Below are 20,034 nucleotides of genomic sequence, written 5' to 3'. Positions count from 1 at the left end.
TCAACTGTCCAATTTTGGTGAGCTGTTGCAAATTGTAGCCTCTTTTTCCTATTTGTAGTTGAGATGAGTGGTACCTGGTGGGGTCTTCTGCTGTTGTAGCCCATCCGCCTCAAGGTTGTGCGTGTTGTGGCTTCACAAATGCTTTGCTGCATACCTCGGTTGTAACAAGTGGTTATTTCAGTCAAAGTTGATCTTCTATCAGCTTGAATCAGTCGGTCCATTCTCCTCTGACCTCTAGCATCAACAAGGCATTTTCGCCCACAGGACTGACACATACTGGATGTTTTTCCCTTTTCACACCATTCTTTGTAAACCCTAGAAATGGTTGTGCGTGAAAATCCCAGTAACTGAGCAGATTGTGAAATACTCAGACCGGCCCGTCTGGCACCAACAAACATGCCACGCTCAAAATAGCTTAAATCACCTTTCTTTCCCATTCTGACATTCAGTTTGGAGTTCAGGAGATTGTCTTGACCAGGACCACACCCCTAAATGCATTGAAGCAACTGCCATGTGATTGGTTGATTAGATAATTGCATTAATGAGAAATTGAACAGGTGTTCCTAATAATCCTTTAGGTGAGTGTATATAACATAATAAATATAGAGTATATATATATATATATATATATATATATATATAAAAACAGAAAAAATAACAGATTTTTTTATAACAAATTTATTAAAAATAAAAAACTGAGATATCACATTGACATAAGTATTCGGACCCTTTACTCAGTACATAGTTGATGTACTTTTGGCAGTAATTTGGGTTTGATGCAACAAGCTTTGCACACCTGGATTTGGGGGTTTTGTGTCCAATCCTGGATCTGCGTAAAAAGGCCTTACACAGGCCTCCATTCAAGATGTTGATTCAGTAGCACATCCTGGCATCAGCAGGACATCAGGATTGGTTTGCGGCCTTTGACCTGAACATATCGATCCTTCCTCATATGTACCAGTACAAGGTCCTCCCTTTTGGTCTGTCCCTGTCTCCTCACGTCTTTACCAAAGTCAGGTCAACTGGGAAAAGTTCTGGCTCTACCCTGCAGAGAGCATATCTTTTCTTGGTTTGAAGTTGTACTCGGACACTATGATGGCATACCTTATGAACGAGCGAGCACAGTCGGTGCTGGCCTGCATGAAAACTTTCAGACAGAGGGTAGTGGTGGGATATGGCATTCTCGTCGGCATTACTCCCCCTCAGGTTGATGCATATGAGACCGCTCTAGCACTGGCTGCAGACTTGAGTCCCGCGGTTGGCATGGTGCCACGCAACCAGCATGTAACTATCATGCCACGTGGTAAACAAAATTTCAGCCCTTTGTCTGATCTGGCATTTCTACGGCCATGGGTTCCCTTATAGCAAATCTCAAGGCATGACAGATGCCTTGAATTTGGTCTGAGTAGCAATGTGCAATGGGCAGGCAGTATCAAGGCTCTTGACAGGGCCCAGCCTGCAATGACACATCAACTGCCTAGAGGTGCTGGCAATTTCACTGGCCTTGCGGAGGTTTCAGCTGTTGATTCAGGGCAAGCACTTGTTGGTCGCAACGGACAACACAGCGACCGTGGCATACATAAACTGCCAGGGCGGTATACGCTTCCGTCGCATGTCACAACTCGCCCGCCGCCTCCTTTGGAGTCAGCAGACTTTGAAGTCTCTGTGAGCCACTCACCTCCCGGGCGTCGGGGAGGTGCAGGTGGACCTGTTTGCCTCCCAAGGGTCTTCTCATTGCCCCCTCTAGTACTGCCTGTCCCAGGCTCCCATCCACATGGATGTCTTGGTGCGAAGCTGGCCGCATAGCTGTGCAAGTACGCATTTCCCCAGTGAGCCTCGTTGCAAAGAAATTGTGCAAAGTCAGGGAGAATGGGCAGCAAGTCCTAATGGTTGCACCATACTGGCCCAAACGGACTTGGTTCTTAGACCTGATGCTGCTGGCAGTAGCCCCTCCCTGGTGCAGTAGCCACTCCTTTTCTCTGACCTTCACACTCAGGGGCAGGGCATGCTCTGGCACCTGCGGCCGGACCTCTGAAACTTCCACATCTGGCTCCTGGATGGCTTGCGGAAGACCTAGCAGGCCTTCCACCAGCGGTGATAGACACAATCACTCAGGCCAGAGCCCCCTCTACGAGATGGCTGTGCACTCTGAAGTGGTGTCTCTTCGCAAATTGGTGTTCTTCCCGTGGGGAAGATCCACAGAGATGCGTGGTCGGTTCTGTGTTGTCCTTCCTACAGGAGGGGCTGGAGAGATCTCCTTCCACCCTGAAGTATCACAATACACTGGATGGGAGACCCTGACGGCAGCACAACCTGATCATCAGGTTCCTCAAGGTCGTGAGGAGGATGAATCCTCCAAGGATTTCCTCTTGGGATCTCTCTGTTATCCTACCTGCCTTACTGAGAGCCCCCTTTGAACCCTGGAGCAGACCGATCTCAGTCCTCCTGGTGGCGCTCATATCTATCAAGAGGGTTATGGATCTGCAGGCGCTCTGTCACCAGAGAATGCCTGGAGTTTGGCAGACACACTCTCATGTGATCTTGAGACCCCGGCCCGGTTACGTGCCCAAAGTTTCAACCACTCCCTTTCGGGATCAGGTGGTGAACCTGCAAGCGCTCCGTTCAGAGGAGGAAGACCCGCCTTGTCATTGCTGTGCCCAGTTCACGGGGGGTCGCTTGCAAGGTGATAATGTGCGCTTTCTGGTCCACATCAGTTCCCCGTAACCGGTGAACACTGGAGACCTCATTAATTTCTTCAGCACTATTCGGTGGCGAACTTGGCAGAGGAGTGCTGCTGCCAGGCCCAGTACTCGTGGTATGCCCCTTTTCAGCTGAGCCCACATACTCAGGCTCTGTGCTCCATACATGGTGATTCCCCCTCAGTAATCCCGTATGATGTGTTTCCACTGTTCAGTTTCCCCTCAGGTGAACCCTGTTTTTTCCCTCGACAGAGCTTCGCTCTGCCTTGGCCACTGTTGCTGTGTACCCTCTCCATAGATAGGGTCCTCCCAGTGGCTTCATTCCATATGTGAACTTCAGTAAGTCCATGTGAGGTATTCTCCAAATGTTAACCTCCCTCCAGTAGGATGTGGTCCTCATAATGCTCTCCCTCCTGGAGAGGGATGAGCACTTCCCCAGCACTATTCTAGCAGGTGCTCGGTGGGAAATTGCTTTAAAAAAACAGGATAGGCCACTGTCTGTAGCCTCCTCGGGTAAGTGCCTCCTCCCACCCTTAACGGGATCAGATAGATGTCTTACCTAACTTGCTGAAAGGTCACAACATGGTCAAGTGCTTGCTTGCCCGTGTCTGCTCCTCCATACTTTGTGACACTGCTCAGCGCCTGTATCTGTACATCTGTAACCAAGACGTTTTTGCTTTGTCATTATGGGGTATATACAGTATAGATTGATGTGGGGAAAAAATTATTTCAAGAATTTTAGCATAAGGCTGCAACATAGCAAAATGCGGAAAACAAATGAAGGGGTTTTAATATTTTCTGAATGCACTGTATATACAGTGCAAGAAAAAAGTATGTGAACCCTTTGGAATTAGCTAGTTTTCTGCATTAATTGGTAATAAAATGTGATCTTATCTTCATCAAAGTTACAAGTATAGACAAGCTAACAACACACAATTATTATCTTTTTATGTCTTTTCTGAACACATCTCATTAAGCATTCACAGTGCTGTGAAAAGTGAACCCTTGGATTTAATAACTAGTCGATCCTCCTTTGGCAGCAGTTATCTCAACCAAGCGTTTCTGGAAGCAGCGGATTAGACCTGCACAACATTCAGAAGGAATATTGGACTATTGTTCCTTACTGAACTGTTTCAGCTCAGCCATATTCTTAGGGTGTCTGGCATGAATGTCTCTCTTCAGGTCATTGCACAGCATCTCTGTTGGGGTAAGGTCTGGGCTCTGACTAGGCCACTCCAAAAGGTGGATTTTCTTTTTTTTATCCATTCTGTAGTGGATTTACTTCAGTGTTTAGGGTAATTTTCCTGCAGCATCGCCCAACTTCTACTGATCCAGTTTCGGATATCTTGATAAACTTGGGAATACATTTTTCCCTTGATGAAGTCTAGTGGTCCAGGCCTCGTAGCAGGAAAGAAGCCCCAAATCATGATGATCCCTCCACCATACTTCACCATTGGTATGCGGTGCCCTTTTTACACTGCATGTTCTTCCCAAACAATTCAACCTTAGATTCATCATTCAACAAAACATTTCCCCATTAGCGTTGTGGAGGGTCAAGATGGCCTTTGGCAAACTTCAGTAGTGCAGCAATGTTTTTTTTGTAAAGCAGCGGCTTCTTTTGTGGTGCCCTGCCATGGACACCATGATTGTTTAAAGTTTTTCTGTATAGTAGACTCATGAACAGAGATGTTAAACCACAAAAGGATTCTTTTTACCTCATTGAACATTCTGCGGGGTGTCCTTCGAGTCATCTTGGCTAGACAGCCACATCTAGAGAGAGTAGCCACAGTATTAAATCGTCTCCATTTATATACATTTATTCTAACTGTGGACAGATGAATATCTAAGCTCTTCAAGATAATTTTGTAACAGATTGCAGCTTTATGCAAAGCAACAATTCTTGATCGTAGGTCTTCTGAGATCTTTTTATAAAAAATTTTATCCACAGCAAACTCAAAATGTTTAGAGATTTTTACGAGTTAAAGTAGCTTTAACCCAAACCTCCAATCTTGTTTCATCAATTGGATGCCAGGTTTGCCAACTCCTGACTCTAATTAGCTTTTGTTGATGTAATTAGCCTATGGGTTCACATACTTTTTCCAACTTACACTGTGAATGTTTGAATTATGTATTCAGTTTTTAGAAGAACAATACAATAATTTGTGTATTTTTTTAAACATTGTGTTTGTTCATTATTGTAACTTAGATTAAGTTCAAACCAGATTTTAAGACAAATTAATTCATAAATTCAGGTAATTCCAAAGGGTTCACATATGTTTTCTTGCCACTGTTTATATATACACATATATATATATAACACCCAAGTAAACATGAATAAAGTTAAAAGATTGTCTTCTCCACAGTTACATATCTTAGAAGATCTGTTCTGGTGGTGATTCAAGTGAGTTGATTTTGATTCCTGAGGAATCGACTCACAAATCTCCTTTGAGGAATAAGATTGTGCAAAGGATAATTTGTCTCAAGCATGTCAGTAATAAGATTTATTGCAGCCTCCTTGCTTCTTGATTGCAATGTAGGAATGTTTATAGGGGAACCCTTTATAGCCATAATCATAAAAGCTATTATGCAGAACCTATCCTAGATCGAAACTATCCTAAATCGAGCTATAATGCATAGTGTTTTTGAAACAATTAAGAATTATTATAGGGTTACTTAATTTGTTATTTTCTAATAATATAAAATTTGAGCTTAACACATTCCAAAGCTACCAAGTCAACCAAGAGTTTATGATTTGTGTGTGCATGTCTAAATATTATCCTAAATTTACAAGAAAATATTCGAACGCAGGTTTTACACGGGTTTAATATATGTGTGCATTTAGTTAGTGAATAAGACCCAGTGTAAAGATTGTGAGTTTGATAGGTAATTTATTACATAACAGGAGGTGACGGGAGGTTTGAGGTGGACAGGAAAAATGGTCACGTGCGGACTACGGGTCTACCCCTGCAGAGAGACAGAGAATATCTTCTAACAGTGGTGGCTGCCGACAGTCAGGGCAGCCGCAGCCCTGCTGCTGTTGTGTCTGTCATTGCAGGTCCAAGAGCTCCTCAGTTCACCAACGTGTCTTATACTATTTTTATACCAGAGAACACACCAGAAAGACAACCGTGAGTATAATGCATAGACACACACACAAACACACACACACACACACACATACATACACACCCAATCTCGCAAATGCACCCAAACTTATTTCCAAAGTGTAATTCTAGCTAAAGAATGATCTCTCCCCCATTATCTCTAAATGCATCTCTCATGCTTAAAGAGAACTGCTTATCAATCAGTGTAACAAATAATAGCAACATGATCATGCTGCACTTACACCCAGCCATCCGTGACCTCACCTTCTCATTGAACCATAGCTTGTGTGAGTCATAGTGTACTACATGCAAAATTCATGAAATAATGATCTTTGACTATGTCAGGGTACAGTGATATGCATTAAAGATGCATGCACATCAGTACTCTGTTCTGCTCATATAGATGACCCTCAGAGGTTAACCATGAATTACACCAGCTGACATTTTTTTCTTTGTTGTTTAATGGATTTGTAACTTTTTTGTATTTGCTCTCACATAGGTGAAAAATAGATTGTCTATTATTATAATTGCTTTCCTTTGTACAGTCAGTGTTAATTGCACAACCCTTTGATATTATATGAGTCATTGTGAAATGATTTGCATTATCCTGGTACACAAAAGAATGATTAGCATCTGCCCTATGCAGATGTATTTTATTTCAGGCTTGCTTTGTAACAAATTATCCTAAATCCATGTGGAATAAGTGCCTACTGGATCTTTTTATGGCCGTTGGATGTGATTCAATATACATTGCATTACCATCCATTTTGTTCTCATTCATACCTGTGATTCTATGATTTTGTTCTTTTTAGTAAACTTGGCAGCAAAATCTTTTTTAAAATAATTGAATCTGGTTGGCTGCATCAATAGCTTTGCAAAGATGCAGTTAACTAGCCAATGTTAGGATTAGAAGTATATTGCTCATGCACCAGAAAGGGGTGAAGCTAATCTTATCCCCAAACATTCTAGTCTCCGTCTGACAGCAACGGCAGACCAAGCCAACTGGATGCATGCAAAGAAAATAGAGTTGTAATAACCACAAGACCTGAAAAAAAGTCACTTGTCATTCATCTTCCTTTATGCCTTCTGTTAAGCTTCTGTGGGATTACAAAGATTACAAAAGGAGCTTACCTAGATTATTATCATAAATTTGCATTTAGTTTATGGTATGAATATATTATAAAACTGAAAAATAAAAACATTGTGCTGCTTGCTATGGTTTTAATGTTTTTTTTTTTTTTTTAAATATATGTATTTGCTGTTCCCTTTACAAAAAGCTTCACTATGATCTCGTTCCGCTTTTTTCAGGGAACAAGGGTTACACATGTAACCCGAGACATTTTATTGATGTTAATGTCATAATAATTTCTAAAATCACTTATTACAAGATGTCTTAATAGTTACAATCAGCTGAAATCTTATAGTTTCTCCCACGGTTACTGTGGTTGTGAATGTTCATGCATTTGTCTTCCATTTATTATGCTTAATCAAGGATTTTACATTTAGCTGGATTTTAGGTTTTCATAAGCCCACTGAAGTCTAAGCATTAGTTATGATTTGACCCAGTGTGTAGAAAACTATGAGAAAAACAAGTGATAACAGTGATGAGAAAAGAAGAGGCACCTTGTACGAATTTCAAATAAAAGGATTTGTTTAGAGTAAAGATGGGATTGCTATTCATAATGACATCTGATCTATGCCATCTGCAATGAGGAGTAATGCCTTAGAATTGTGGTTTCTTAAGGATTTTTTTCTTCTGTTCCTAATGTACAGTTTTGGACTAATCAGCACAATGTTATTTGATTCTTTAAATTACTGAGTGAATGCTTGTTTTCACATTTGCAAAAGAACAATAATCCATGATTCCAGCTGTAGTTCTTTATTTTTGTATCTCGTTACAGTATAATAGTCTCTCTACATACAATCCTCCTCTTTCTTTACAAAGATGTGCACAAAATCTGAGTTTGATATGGTGGCCGAGGGGTGCCCAACACATCAACTTAGCAAAGCAAATAAAAGCTGAAAACACTAAATGAGCCACAACACAACCAAATTGAAGACTCTGAATTTAGTATTTTACCCTGTTGTGAAGTCATGGAGCCACACCAGATACATTTGCCAAGAAACAGAACATTTATTCCTTTTAGTTATCAGACAAAGGAGAGAAATGTAAATTATATTATAATGATGTTATGCAATGACCTTCGTTGTCTTTCCCATCTTTCTCATCCTCTTAAGCATCTTTCTCTGAAGAGCAGTCTTTCTCATTTTTCGCAGTCTCACTCAGTCTTTCTCATCTTTCTGTGAAGGGCAGTCTTTCTCTGAAGACCAAACTCAAACAGGGTCCATCCATAGCAAGTCTATCCATAGCATAGGCTTCGTTTGTCTAAAGCAGGCTCCACTCTCTCCCCTTAATTTGATCCACATGTGTCTATTGAAAGTTCCAAATTTACCATGATGTAATGTAAAGAACTTATGTGAGACTTACATAATAACTTATTTATATTTGAACTTACATGTGGTTTTAAGAGTGCATATAAGACACATGATGTAAAAGCATAAGAAATACTGACGATAATCAATAATGCTGATAAACATGACATTTTACTCTTCTGAAATTAAGCCAAAAACAATGGAAATAAGCCACAACACATCAACATTTAGCCACAACACAACATAAAAACCACAACACAGTGGAAATATGCCTCTACACAAAGGAAACACCACACCACAACACAATGGAAATAAGTCACAAAACTTCAACATTTAGCCACAACAGAACAGAGCCATAACACAACAGAAAAACCACAACACGAAGGAAATAGCTACAACAAAATGGAAAGGTCACAGCACAATGAAAATAAGCCACAGCACATCAACATTGAGCCACAATTATAATGTGGCTTTTCTGTGGTGTCGTGGCTTTATTTCATTGTGTTGTGTACTTCTTGGCCACAATAGTTTGAAGATATAAATGGCTCCCACTGCAGCTTGCAAGTTGGTTTGATTGAAACATTTCCTCAGGTAGCTTCCATATTAGCTCAAAAGTCCTTTGTGCTGAACACATGAATTTCAATTATCTTTTATATACAGATTTTTTACAGACCAAAGATTTTTTTCTTTGTTTTGCTTGTTTTTCAAGATTATAGTCTATGTAGTCAGTATCATCTCTCTTTCTTTGTCTTTGTCCAGTTTCCTTGTCACTCCAGCAATGTCCTTCCAGAAACAGCCAATAACATACAGCCTACTCATCAATCCCAGCAGTCTTTTCCTCATCCAGCAGGAGACTGGGGAGATCAGTCTGACCCGCAGTATAGACTATGAAAGTGATCAGCACCGCTACCTGTTGCTAGTGAGGGCCAGTGAAAACCAGGACAGTCTCAGTAGTGCTGCAGAGGTGAGTGCTGCTAATGATAAATATGCAAGTTTTGCATGCTATGCATTTTTTTAAATGACTTCATAGATATTTGATAGGAGCTCTATTTCACATTTTATTGAAAATAACTTGCCTGTTTTGCAACCTGTATGAGAGGGAATTTTGTTACTTTAGAATTATTCAAGGTGTAGATTGTGTAATTATAATGATTGATTATTGATTAATAGAAAATCATTATATCAACGTTTTTACCGGACTATCTTAATTTGTACAGCACAGACATGCACCAGACTTGAGAGCAAGTGTCACAGATGCATGTAGGATCAAGGTGGTTTGGCTTATGTGTGGCTGCATATATAAACAGAAAAATAATGCTAATGCTACTTCATTATAGGCTAACAATGTCTGATGCAACACACACAAACAGAGGGTAGTTGGAATAAGCATTATGGCTTTGCATATCATGTAATGTTAACATTTATTGCACCAGTAATTACAAATTAAAAATGTCATGTGCAGACATGTAAGACCCAGTTATACATCAAGCTGGGTCATAGAATCACCTTTTAATTTACAATGAGAGACGCCAGAACAGAGGCGACTCTGCTTGTCAAATATGCTCACTTAAATGCTTTATCTTTTCGTGGTGGCCACATATTATTGACCAATCAAAGGTACCTTTAATTAACCAAAATGTTGTATTTAACTGCTTAGTTCCCTTCAGAACAGTCTGAAATCACTCCCTTTTCCCTATAGAGTGTACTATGTGTCATACACTAAAAAAGAAAGTGAGTGAACGAGTGAATTTTTTTACTTATGCACATATTTTTAGGCTGTGTTCTATTAATGGTTAAACTATTTTATGGAGAAATACCACATCTTATGTAGATATAAAGCAATAAACAATCATAGTTGGAGAAGAAAGCAACAACAGCTTACTTTGGTCAAATGGACTCAGCCAAAATATGCAGGATCCACCCATCATGTAATCTGTTTTACACTGGGTATTAATACAGTAATGATAATCAACTCTTAAATTCCGTAATCGATGCAACGACATGTATTTGTCAGATGGATTAAACGCAATGCATTGGTGCATTTTTAAACCCCTAATTATTAAGCATTGTGTTGATGCCACCTAACAGCACCAGCACCAATTTTGTTGGAAAAATCAAGTCTGTCTTGTGGCGCAATGATAGAAGAATAAATAATATTTTACTTAAATTAAAAAAAAATATTCGTAAATGTATTATGTAAATTATCTTTTATGAAAAGATTCTGTCAAACAGTTTGCACCACACTTGACATGCTTTCTTGACTGTTCAATATTAACTCTTTAATTCCACAAATGCATCATGTTGATGTTGGTAGTTTTACAGCAACACAATCAGCAGTGCTTAGTTACAGTTATTAAAATAATGGTGCAATGAATTGCAAGAAAAAATATAATTGGTCATGCAATAATAAATAAGTTTTGATTGTTAATCATGATTATTTGTTCCTGATGCTTAATGTTGTTCACTGATCCACATAATTGTATGATTTCAGAGACTTAAGGTGCCTCTTGGGGAAACGGAGGGAATTAAATTTCTGAAATAGTTTTGCCTTCCCTCGCAATAGTTTTATCAATACCTTTCAAAAATTAACCATGGTTTTACTACAGTAGCAATGGTTAAAATACCATAGTTTAACCATTGCTACTGTAGTAAAACCATGGTTTATTTTTGTAAGGTATTGATAAAATTATTGTACATTAACCACAAACTTTACCATTGTTTTGCTATAGTAACCTTCTTTTAACCATGCTATATGAAATAAAACAATAATAATAATAATACAGGAAAACAAAAAATAAAGTAATAAAAATCATTAACAATTGGAACCTTATTTGTAAAATGTTGCCTGAAAATCATATTCATAATATAAAACATTTAATTGTGAGAGAGCTTAAAACTGTTGCTATGGGATGCTAAACTTTTTCAGAAATTAAATTCCTTCCCTGTCCCCTCCATACATGTTTTGTTTTTGTTACCATGAAAAGAATCAATACTTAGATACTTGTCAAATCTGCTAAAGAGCCTATTGATTAATTATGTAATTTAATATTATGTATTGTTTTGCCCCTTTATCGGTCTGATTTGGCCATCACTTCAAATATTATATTTTAATTCTCACAGGAGAAAGTGTCTGATAAGGGTCTCGTCAAAAGTAGTACAGCAAATCCTGAATGTCAGTTCAGTCCAAACATTTCACTTGACATTTAATTAAAACACATGATTATAATATTTATGTTATTTATGCCTTTAACTGAAATTATGGTCACTTAGCCTGAAGGAGATAAATGAGAGAGTTAATGCACTCTGGGAATAGTGTGGGCAACAATTTAGCTGAAAATCAAAGAGATGCCCGGCAGTCCCATTCATGCCTCTTGCAATAACATTACCCTGGAGGATGCGGTCTCGCCTCATCAAGGCTTGATCTGCTCTGCTCAGTGATCCATACATCTGTCCTGGCTGAGGCAGGCCAGCCAAGAACCCAGCTATCGGCTGGGAAATGTCACACAAAACAATGCACAGCCAAAGTGTGTCTGACTGCAGATGGAGGAAAAGAAGCCATAAAGAAAAATGCAGTGAAAACTGGCAGGCACGCTTGACTTCAGTCCTGTGAGATGTGGTCTAGAGAGAAATTGTCCTGTTGCATTCTTTGCATTCAGCCACACAGCAGCCAACCTGTTATCCTGAATTCACTTTGTACTCTTCTTATATATCAGTGTGTAGTGATCCCCTCAGCATTCTTGCATTTATACAAGAATGGCAAATAAAAACAAACAAAACAACACAATATAGTCACATTTTAAAAAATTATAATATTAACAATGTACAAAATTATTCTCTCTCTCTCTCTCTCTCTCTCTCTCTCTCTCTCTCTATATATATATATATATATATATATAGCATTCTGAGATGCTGTTCTTCTCACCACAATTGTACAGAGTGGTTATCTGAGTTACCGTAGACTTTGTCTGTTCGAATCAGTCTGGCCATTCTCTGTTGACCTCTCTCATCAACAAGGCATTTCCATCCACAGAACTGCTGCTAACTGGATGTTTCTGGTTTTTGGCACTATTCTGAGTAAATTCTAGAGACTGTTGTGCGTGAAAATCCCAGGAGATCAACAGTTACAGAAATATTTAAACCGATACCATTTTTTAAAGACTGAGTACGAGTACCGATATTTTTTTCCTGGTACTCACAGATACCGATACCGATACCTGTATTTTTTGGTGAAGTGGCAGTTTTTAGGACAGCTTATTTATAACTGTAAACAACTGTAACTCAAATACATTATGAAAAAAATAATAATTATCTGCTTGTCACAAAGTTGTCAAAGCACAAACAAATTTCAGTGTCCAATAACCTCCTCTACTACACCAAGGGCATAATAAAAAAATTAAATAAAAACCTCGTCATTTTTTTTATCTGTCTGTCACAAAGTTGTCCAAAAGCTACAAACAAATATCACAGAACAAATGTTTATAACATAACACTGTGTAACAATGTAATCACAGCCAAGAGTTTAGTAAAGTGAAATACAACAGTGTACTGTTTAATCATAGTGAGCAAGTGAGAAACACTATAACCTTAGGAGTAGTGTTCATAAGAATTAAGCTATATAAGCTAAGGATGTTCCTCACAGCATATGTACAGTAGGTTTTTGAAGATGAAAATTCTAAAAGACAGTGGTTCAATAACTGACAGTGGTTGATCATCAAGAATTATGAATTGGGTAAGCATCTCTGTTATTTTTATAGCTCTTGGGTTATCTCTTGGCATTTTCTCTCGTCTCGCTATGGTTTGCTGCAGTGTTTGTTGCCAAGTGCTACCGCTAGCGGCAAATTCTCTGTGCTCATTTTTGTGTTTCAATTAAAGATGTTTTATCATATTACTCGTATTATACAAGCTAGTTTTTGTTCCTCCTCTTGCTACTTTTGAAGAACAAAGTTTGCAGTCTGCCATGCGTGGGTTGTCATCATTAATTTTGAAATATTTCCACACTGCTGAGACAGACATTTTCTCTACTGCTGCCACCGGTTTTTCTGTGCACTGAAAGTTGTCAATTACATCACGAGAGGTATCGGTCTTTGGTATCTGAGTATTTTTATGAGTATGAGTACAAGTACAGGAGCTCAGTATCGGGCCCAATACTGGTATCGGTATTGGTGCATCCTTAAAATAAATAAACATCCATTGAGCGGATGTTCAGTTTAACATGAACAGTTAAACTGCCTCAAGACTCCCTCATAGTGCAATAATGTAAATACCTATTTCATGTACATACGCGTATGTAAATCCACAAATTTTATTCAATTACTGTACATACACCTACATTGCACATGTCCTATTTTGGTATGTCTGTTTATACTCTTGTTTTGAGTAAAGAAGGCTAAACAATGCTTGAAATTGCCCCCCAAAAAAAAAAAAAAACTCTACGGTCTTCAAAGACAAGGACAACTGGCTCTAACAAGTACATAAAGAGATGTGGAAGGCCCAGATGTACAACTAAAAAGAGTATATGTACATCAGAGTCACTAGTTTGAGAAATAGATGCCTCATGTCCTCAGATGACAACTTCATTGAATTCTACCCGTTCAACACCAGTTTAATGTACAAGAGTAAGACTAAGGGGGTGCAGGCCTTATGGGAAGAAATGCAAAGAAAACGCCACTTTTAAAACAGAAAAACAAAAAGAAAAGGTTAGATTGGGCAAAGAAACACAGACATTGGACAACAAATATTTGGAAAAGAGTTTTATAGATCTTAACCCCATTGAGCATTTTTTTATGGGATCAGCTAGACTGTAAGGTGCTTGAGAAGTGTCCGACAAGACAGCCTCAACTATGGCAAGTGCTACAGGAAGTGAGGGGTGAAATGTCACCTGAGTATCTGAACAAACTGACAGCTAGAATTCTAAGGATCTGCAAAGCTGTCATTACTGAATGTGGAGGATTTTTTGATGAGAACTCTTTTATCAAACTTCTATCTACGAAGTAGTTTAAGAATTTCTAAACAGTTTTTGTTCAAATTGTAATAGTAATTTTTCACGTTTGTAATGTCCTGACTATACATTGTGATCAGTTGAATGTGGCATATTTTGTCAAGACAAAAGTTTGTTTCCAACTAAAAAAAGTTAAACGGTTCAGATCCAGTGCATGTCTTGAACAATGAGTTTTAGCATGTGCTTTCACAGAGAGTGTCTTGTGCTCCCTTATTAGTCTACTTTTAAGTGTAAATTGGTTATATCGAAGGACAAAGTATTTCCATAGAAGAGTAGTCCCTCAGCGAATGGCCAGTCATGTGATGACCATTAACGTTTTGGGCATTTCTGATTTACAACATAGACGAGGAGAGGTCTTGGTGCATCCACAGAACTCTCTTTGTTCTCAAGATGATTGACATTCAACAGAGCAGCTTTTATGGACTCTTTTCAGGCAGCTTTATCTCGCATACGCCCGGTTTTGATAGACGTTTTTGCGTCAGAAGGCAGAGTCTTTATTTTATAACATTGAGGACTTTCGGGGGCCTCTTTGTGTCTTAGTTTTAATAACTTGGATGTAAATATCAATGTAAATCCTGGATTTAAGTCGTTCTGCGTATAAATTGTGAATTTTGTCTGCTCATAAGATCCTACATTGATCAACTGATTAATGTACTTGACAACAGCACATAACAGTGAAATGATTTATACAATGCACAACATGTATATTTATTTACTTTCATTTCTTTTCATGTTGGTAAAATGTGTCTTTGCTCTTCCCAAACATGTGTTTTTAATATAACAGCTTTCACCTTTCACTACCTAAATCACATAGCACACATAATTACTTTTATATGGACAATATGTGTATAGATACAGATATAAATCAATATTCTGTCACAGTGGATATAAAAAAGGATTATTACAGGCATATGCCAGTTGTCTTATTTAGACTTTTTGAAAGCAGAATATCGTCTTATTTCAGATATGACTATGCTGTATGACTGTATTCCAACATTAATTTGAATTGTCTTGTGCATGTAAAAGCAGTCAAATGAATTTCTCATCTCACCTAACTTGCTCCCAGATGATAATTCAAGAATCAAAATATTAAGAACTGCCAATTTTGTTCCTTTAACAAATGCCACCTTCCTTTAAACTCTGTTTTACACCTTCAAGCTGCCTCGCAAAACATTTATTTTGCTTCTCTCAAGGTGCGTGTGATCATCACAGATGAGAATGATTGTGTTCCAGAATTCCTGCAGTCCATTTACAGTAAAGATGGCATCCCTGAGATGGTCACGACCGCAACTTCACTACTGCAAGGTAAGGTTGTGGACCTGCACATCAATACACCACCTAAAATGATCTACACATGACACACCTTATACACTACAGTAGAAAAAGTCTCTTTTTCATACACATAGACACATAGACATGAAAACACATAATTCTTTCTCTACCTTTCTGTTTAACACCACTTTTGAAGCACTCTTCTCCACAAATCTGCCCTTTGATGTCTCTAAATTGCACATTGAATCTGTAGTCAATATTCTAATTCCTGAGAGTGCACTTGTAACACACAAAATGGAAAACACATGCCTTTAGGTATGATAAAAAGGGCTTTCATATTCTCATTACATTTTAGACACAGCTGCTATCAAACCACAACAGAAATGAGGTAGTGATGGACAGGCAAATGCAGAGGACAAACTAATTGAATTTTCTGACAATGCAAACACAATGCCATACAAAGCAGAACAAAAACGTCTCGGGTTACATGTGTAACCCTTGTTCCCTGAAAAAGGCGGAACGAGATGTTGCGCTGCTAAGCGCTACGGGGAACAGCTTTAGCTGTGAGCCGAGCTGAATAAATGTGTGGAACATGTCAATGAACATTGACCGGAATTTATAGCCTTGGCTGATGTAATCATTAGATGCACCTGAGGCCAGGCTATAAATGGATACGTCACCAGGTGTCGTCAGATACTTCTTTTTGAAGAGCAGTCCTGGGACGCCCCAGTGCGGCAAAGCAGCGCAACATCTCGTTCCGCCTTTTTCAGGGAACAAGGGTTACACATGTAACCCGAGACGTTCCCTTTACAAAAGGCTTCACTACGATGTTGCGCTGCTAAGCGTTACGGGGAACGCAATACCCACGCCGCCGCACTTGGGGCTGTCCGGACCCCTACGGTTGTGCAGTGTACTCACAAAAACGCGAGAGGTCTCAGACATGAGCTTCAGATGTCGACTCAAGGGCATAAGAGCCCGGAGTAGCATAAACATCTAAACCATTCAATTTTGATGAATGTGTGCGGAGAGGACCAGCCTGCCGCATCACAAACTTGTTCAGGCATGGGCTGAGATGCCGACTCAAGGGCATAAGAGCCCGGAGTAGCAAAGCATCTAGCCCATAAAGTTCGATGAATGTGTGCGAAGAGAATCCTGTCGCAACACAAACTTGTCATAAAAACTGATGAATGTGAGTGGAGAGGACAAGCCTGCCGCATCACAAACTTGTTCAGGCATGAGCTGAGATGTCGACTCAAGGGCATAAGAGCCCGGAGTAGCAAAGCATCTAACCCATAAAGTTCGATGAATGTGTGCGAAGAGAACCCTGTCGCACCACAAACCCTGTCATAAAAACTGATGAATGTGAGCGGAGAGGGCCAGCCTGCCGCATCACAAACTTGTTCAGGTATGAGCTGAGATGTCGACTCAAGGGCATAAGAGCCCGGAGTGCAGAACATCCAAACTAAAAAGGTGCAATGAATGTGTGCGGAGGGGACAACCTGCTGCATCACAAACTTGTTTAGGCATGGGCTGAGATGTCGACTCAAGGACATAAGAGTCGGGAGTAGCAAAGCATCTAACCCATAAAGTTCGATGAATGTGTGCGAAGAGAACCCTATCGCAACACAAACTTGTCATAAAAACTGATGAATGTGAGCGGAGAGGACCAGCCTGCCGCATCACAAACTTGTCCAGACATGAGCTTGAGATGTCGACTCAAGGGCATAAGAGCCCGGAGTGGCAAAACATCCAAACTATAAAAATGAATGTGTGCGGAGAGGACAACCTGCCGCATCACAAACTTGCTGCAGAGGGAGACCTCTAGCCAAGGTTTTAGAGGAGGAGAGTCCTCTGGTAGAGTGCGCCCTGAAACCTACTGGCGAAGCTTGACCGCACGCCTCGTAGGCCCGGGCAATAATGAGGTTGCCTCTTTGAGGGCACCCCGCCCACCAAGCCGTGGCAAACCGCAGTGGCCACATAGAACCTGGCAGTGGCGAGGCAAGTGCCCGCTGACAGTTCTTTCTACAGAAAATCCAGAACTGAAACAAACTGGCAGTTAGCTGGTTCTGTAATAAGAACTTTAGTAGAAGGAAACGCATGCAGGTGCATTTGCGCTACTACGCTCAGCCCCTCCCAAGGGGAGGGGAGGGGGACTGGGCGACTCGGGAGAAGTAGAGGAGACATTGCGCTTATCAACAGAGGCTAAGAGGTCCTCTTCTGCCCTGTAAAATCTACTCCAGATCAGTTCCAAGTGGAGGGAGCCCTAGCACTTGAAATGGTCTCGATAATCTCAAGAGAAAACCCTGTGAACCTCATTTGGTACCCTTAGGGGCCAGATATGAAAGGTTTCACAACTCGGGCCGGGATGAAATATCGCCCCTGTGCCTGAGACAGAAGGTCCTCCTGTCCGGAATCGCCTAAGGCGAGCCGTCGAGGAGAGATATAATTTCTGAGAACCAAATCCTGTTCGGCCAGTGAGGCGCTATCAGTAAGAGGCAAGACCCTTGCTGGCAAACTCTGGCTAAGACTCCTGGGAGTAGAGAAACTGGGGAAAAGCATACCGACACATTCTGGGCCATGTATGCGCTATCGCGGCCCAGACCCAGGGGGCTGGGTGACTCAGAGAGAAGTAGAGGGACATTGCGCAGTCTCTTGAGAGGCTAAGAGGTCCACTTCTGCTCTGTAAAATCTCTCCCAAATTTAGTTGTACTACCTCGGGTGGAGTTTCCACTCGCCTCGGTATGTTCTGTCTGGACAGCAAATCTGCTCCCACATTTAGGTGTCCAGGGATGTAAATTGCCCTGAGTGACAGGAGCTTGCCCTGGGCCCAAAGGAGAATCTGACATGTCAGAAATACAGCTGACAAGAACGTGGGTCTCCTTGATGATTTATGTAAGAGGCTACCGCTGTATTGTCCACCCGCACCAAGACATGGCAGCCTCAGGAGGAGGTATTTCAGGGCCAGAAATACAACCATCAACCCGAGACAGTGACTGTGACAACCGAGTTGATCGACCCTCCTATCCCCTTAAGCTGGATCGACCACTTAAGGCCGCTACCCCGCCGGTCAGGGAGGCATCTGTCGTTAGCAGTCTGCGACAACAAGACGCACCTAGAGTGGGACCCAAGGCAGAAAACCGGGTCTGAACCACATAGAAAGGGAACGAAGCCTGAGGCGCTAGAACCCTATTTAGCCCAGGGGTTTTGGTCCTTGGAAGAAATCCCCTGGCTTTTGGCCACAACAAAAACGGTCTCATGAGCAGAAGTTCCAGAGGGATCACCGTGGACGCGTTCAGCCCTGAGACCTGGAAATCGTTGATACTGATAACAGTGCAACCTAGCCTGACTTTGCTCAGGGTGATCTGAATGGACTCAATCCTAGCGGAGACAGTTGTGCCCACATAGTGATTGAACTCCATACGATGCCCCGATAGACAGTGTTCTGAGTGGGAGAGAGGACGCTTTTCTTGGCGTTGAGCCTCAACCCCAGAGAAACAGATGAGCTAAGACGATGTCCCTGTGCTGAACTGCCAGTTCCTGGAACTGCGCTAGGATCAACCAGTCGTCTACGTAATTCAGAATGCAGATGCCCCAGAGTCGCAAGGAGCCAGCGCTACATCATGCATTGTGAATGTGCAGGTAAAAAGGGCTAGGCTGAGTGAAAGAACCTGACCCTGGAAGACTTCGCCCCCGGAAGTGAACCTCAAGAACTTTCCATGATGTGGCAGAACTTCCAAATGAAGTATAGAAGTGCGTCATAAGATCGATGGTGACCAGCCAAACGAGTTGTAGGGCTTGAGACACGACCGTCTTGACAGGCATCATCTTGGACTTGAACACCCACGGGTAGTTCAAGCTTAAGATCTAAGCCAGATGCCACCCCTCACCCTCCATGGGAAACGGGAAGTATTTAGTGTAATAACCTAACTCTCTCTCTGGAAGGGGAACACATACCATGGCCCCTTTAACCAGGAGATTGAGTTTTTTTTTTTTTTTACAAAAAGAAATCCGATTTACGGTAGTGAGAACACGCCGTTGAAACACGGAAAAGCTGAGAGAATTAAATCCTGACGCTCTTATAAGACCCACAGAAAAGGATATATCTGGCAGAAGTTTCCACGCTGCCAGGATCTCTGAGATGGGTATTATATTTTAACACTTCCTGTTGAGGAGTTGTCGGGTGTTTCAGGCCCTGAATAAAATGCAGGAACAGCTGAAAACACCCAATTTTGACGGAAGCCTCTGCAACCCGAAACACCAAGAGGTGGCGGGAATGGAGGGGCTTCGAGGGGGTACCGGGAGGGGTGAAGTGAAGCACGCCTCGGCCCCGAGGGGAGCTACCCTCTAATCTAGGCGCAAGACCGCCAGGGTTTTCTCTTACTAGAATTTATAGTCCTGAGGGCTGGCAAGGGTGGCGAGACTGTCCCCAATCCCTGGGAGGAGGAGCACGACTCGCCACGCTTTGCTTTTGAGCCTCCCTTCAGTCAGGACCGAGGTGGGTCTGAGGCTTGCTCGCCAAGCGCAGAAC

At 41.1% G+C, this 20,034-nt stretch overlaps 1 protein-coding gene across 1 annotated transcript in view; it reads left to right on the top strand.

The window, feature by feature from the left end:
• The window catches only part of LOC127654782 (neural-cadherin-like), a 437,028-nt gene that overhangs the window by 157,671 nt on the left and 259,323 nt on the right, over positions 1–20,034 (top strand). Inside the window, exons 3-5 of the mRNA XM_052142196.1 lie at positions 5,602–5,827; positions 8,996–9,200; positions 15,428–15,539. Coding sequence (XP_051998156.1) covers positions 5,602–5,827; positions 8,996–9,200; positions 15,428–15,539 — 543 coding nt within the window. The remainder of the gene's footprint in view (positions 1–5,601; positions 5,828–8,995; positions 9,201–15,427; positions 15,540–20,034) is intronic.

Source organism: Xyrauchen texanus, chromosome 2, assembly GCF_025860055.1.
Source record: "Xyrauchen texanus isolate HMW12.3.18 chromosome 2, RBS_HiC_50CHRs, whole genome shotgun sequence".
NCBI lineage: Eukaryota > Metazoa > Chordata > Actinopteri > Cypriniformes > Catostomidae > Xyrauchen > Xyrauchen texanus.
Note: the sequence above shows the minus strand (reverse complement) of the source record. Positions and strands in the feature narration are given on the sequence as shown.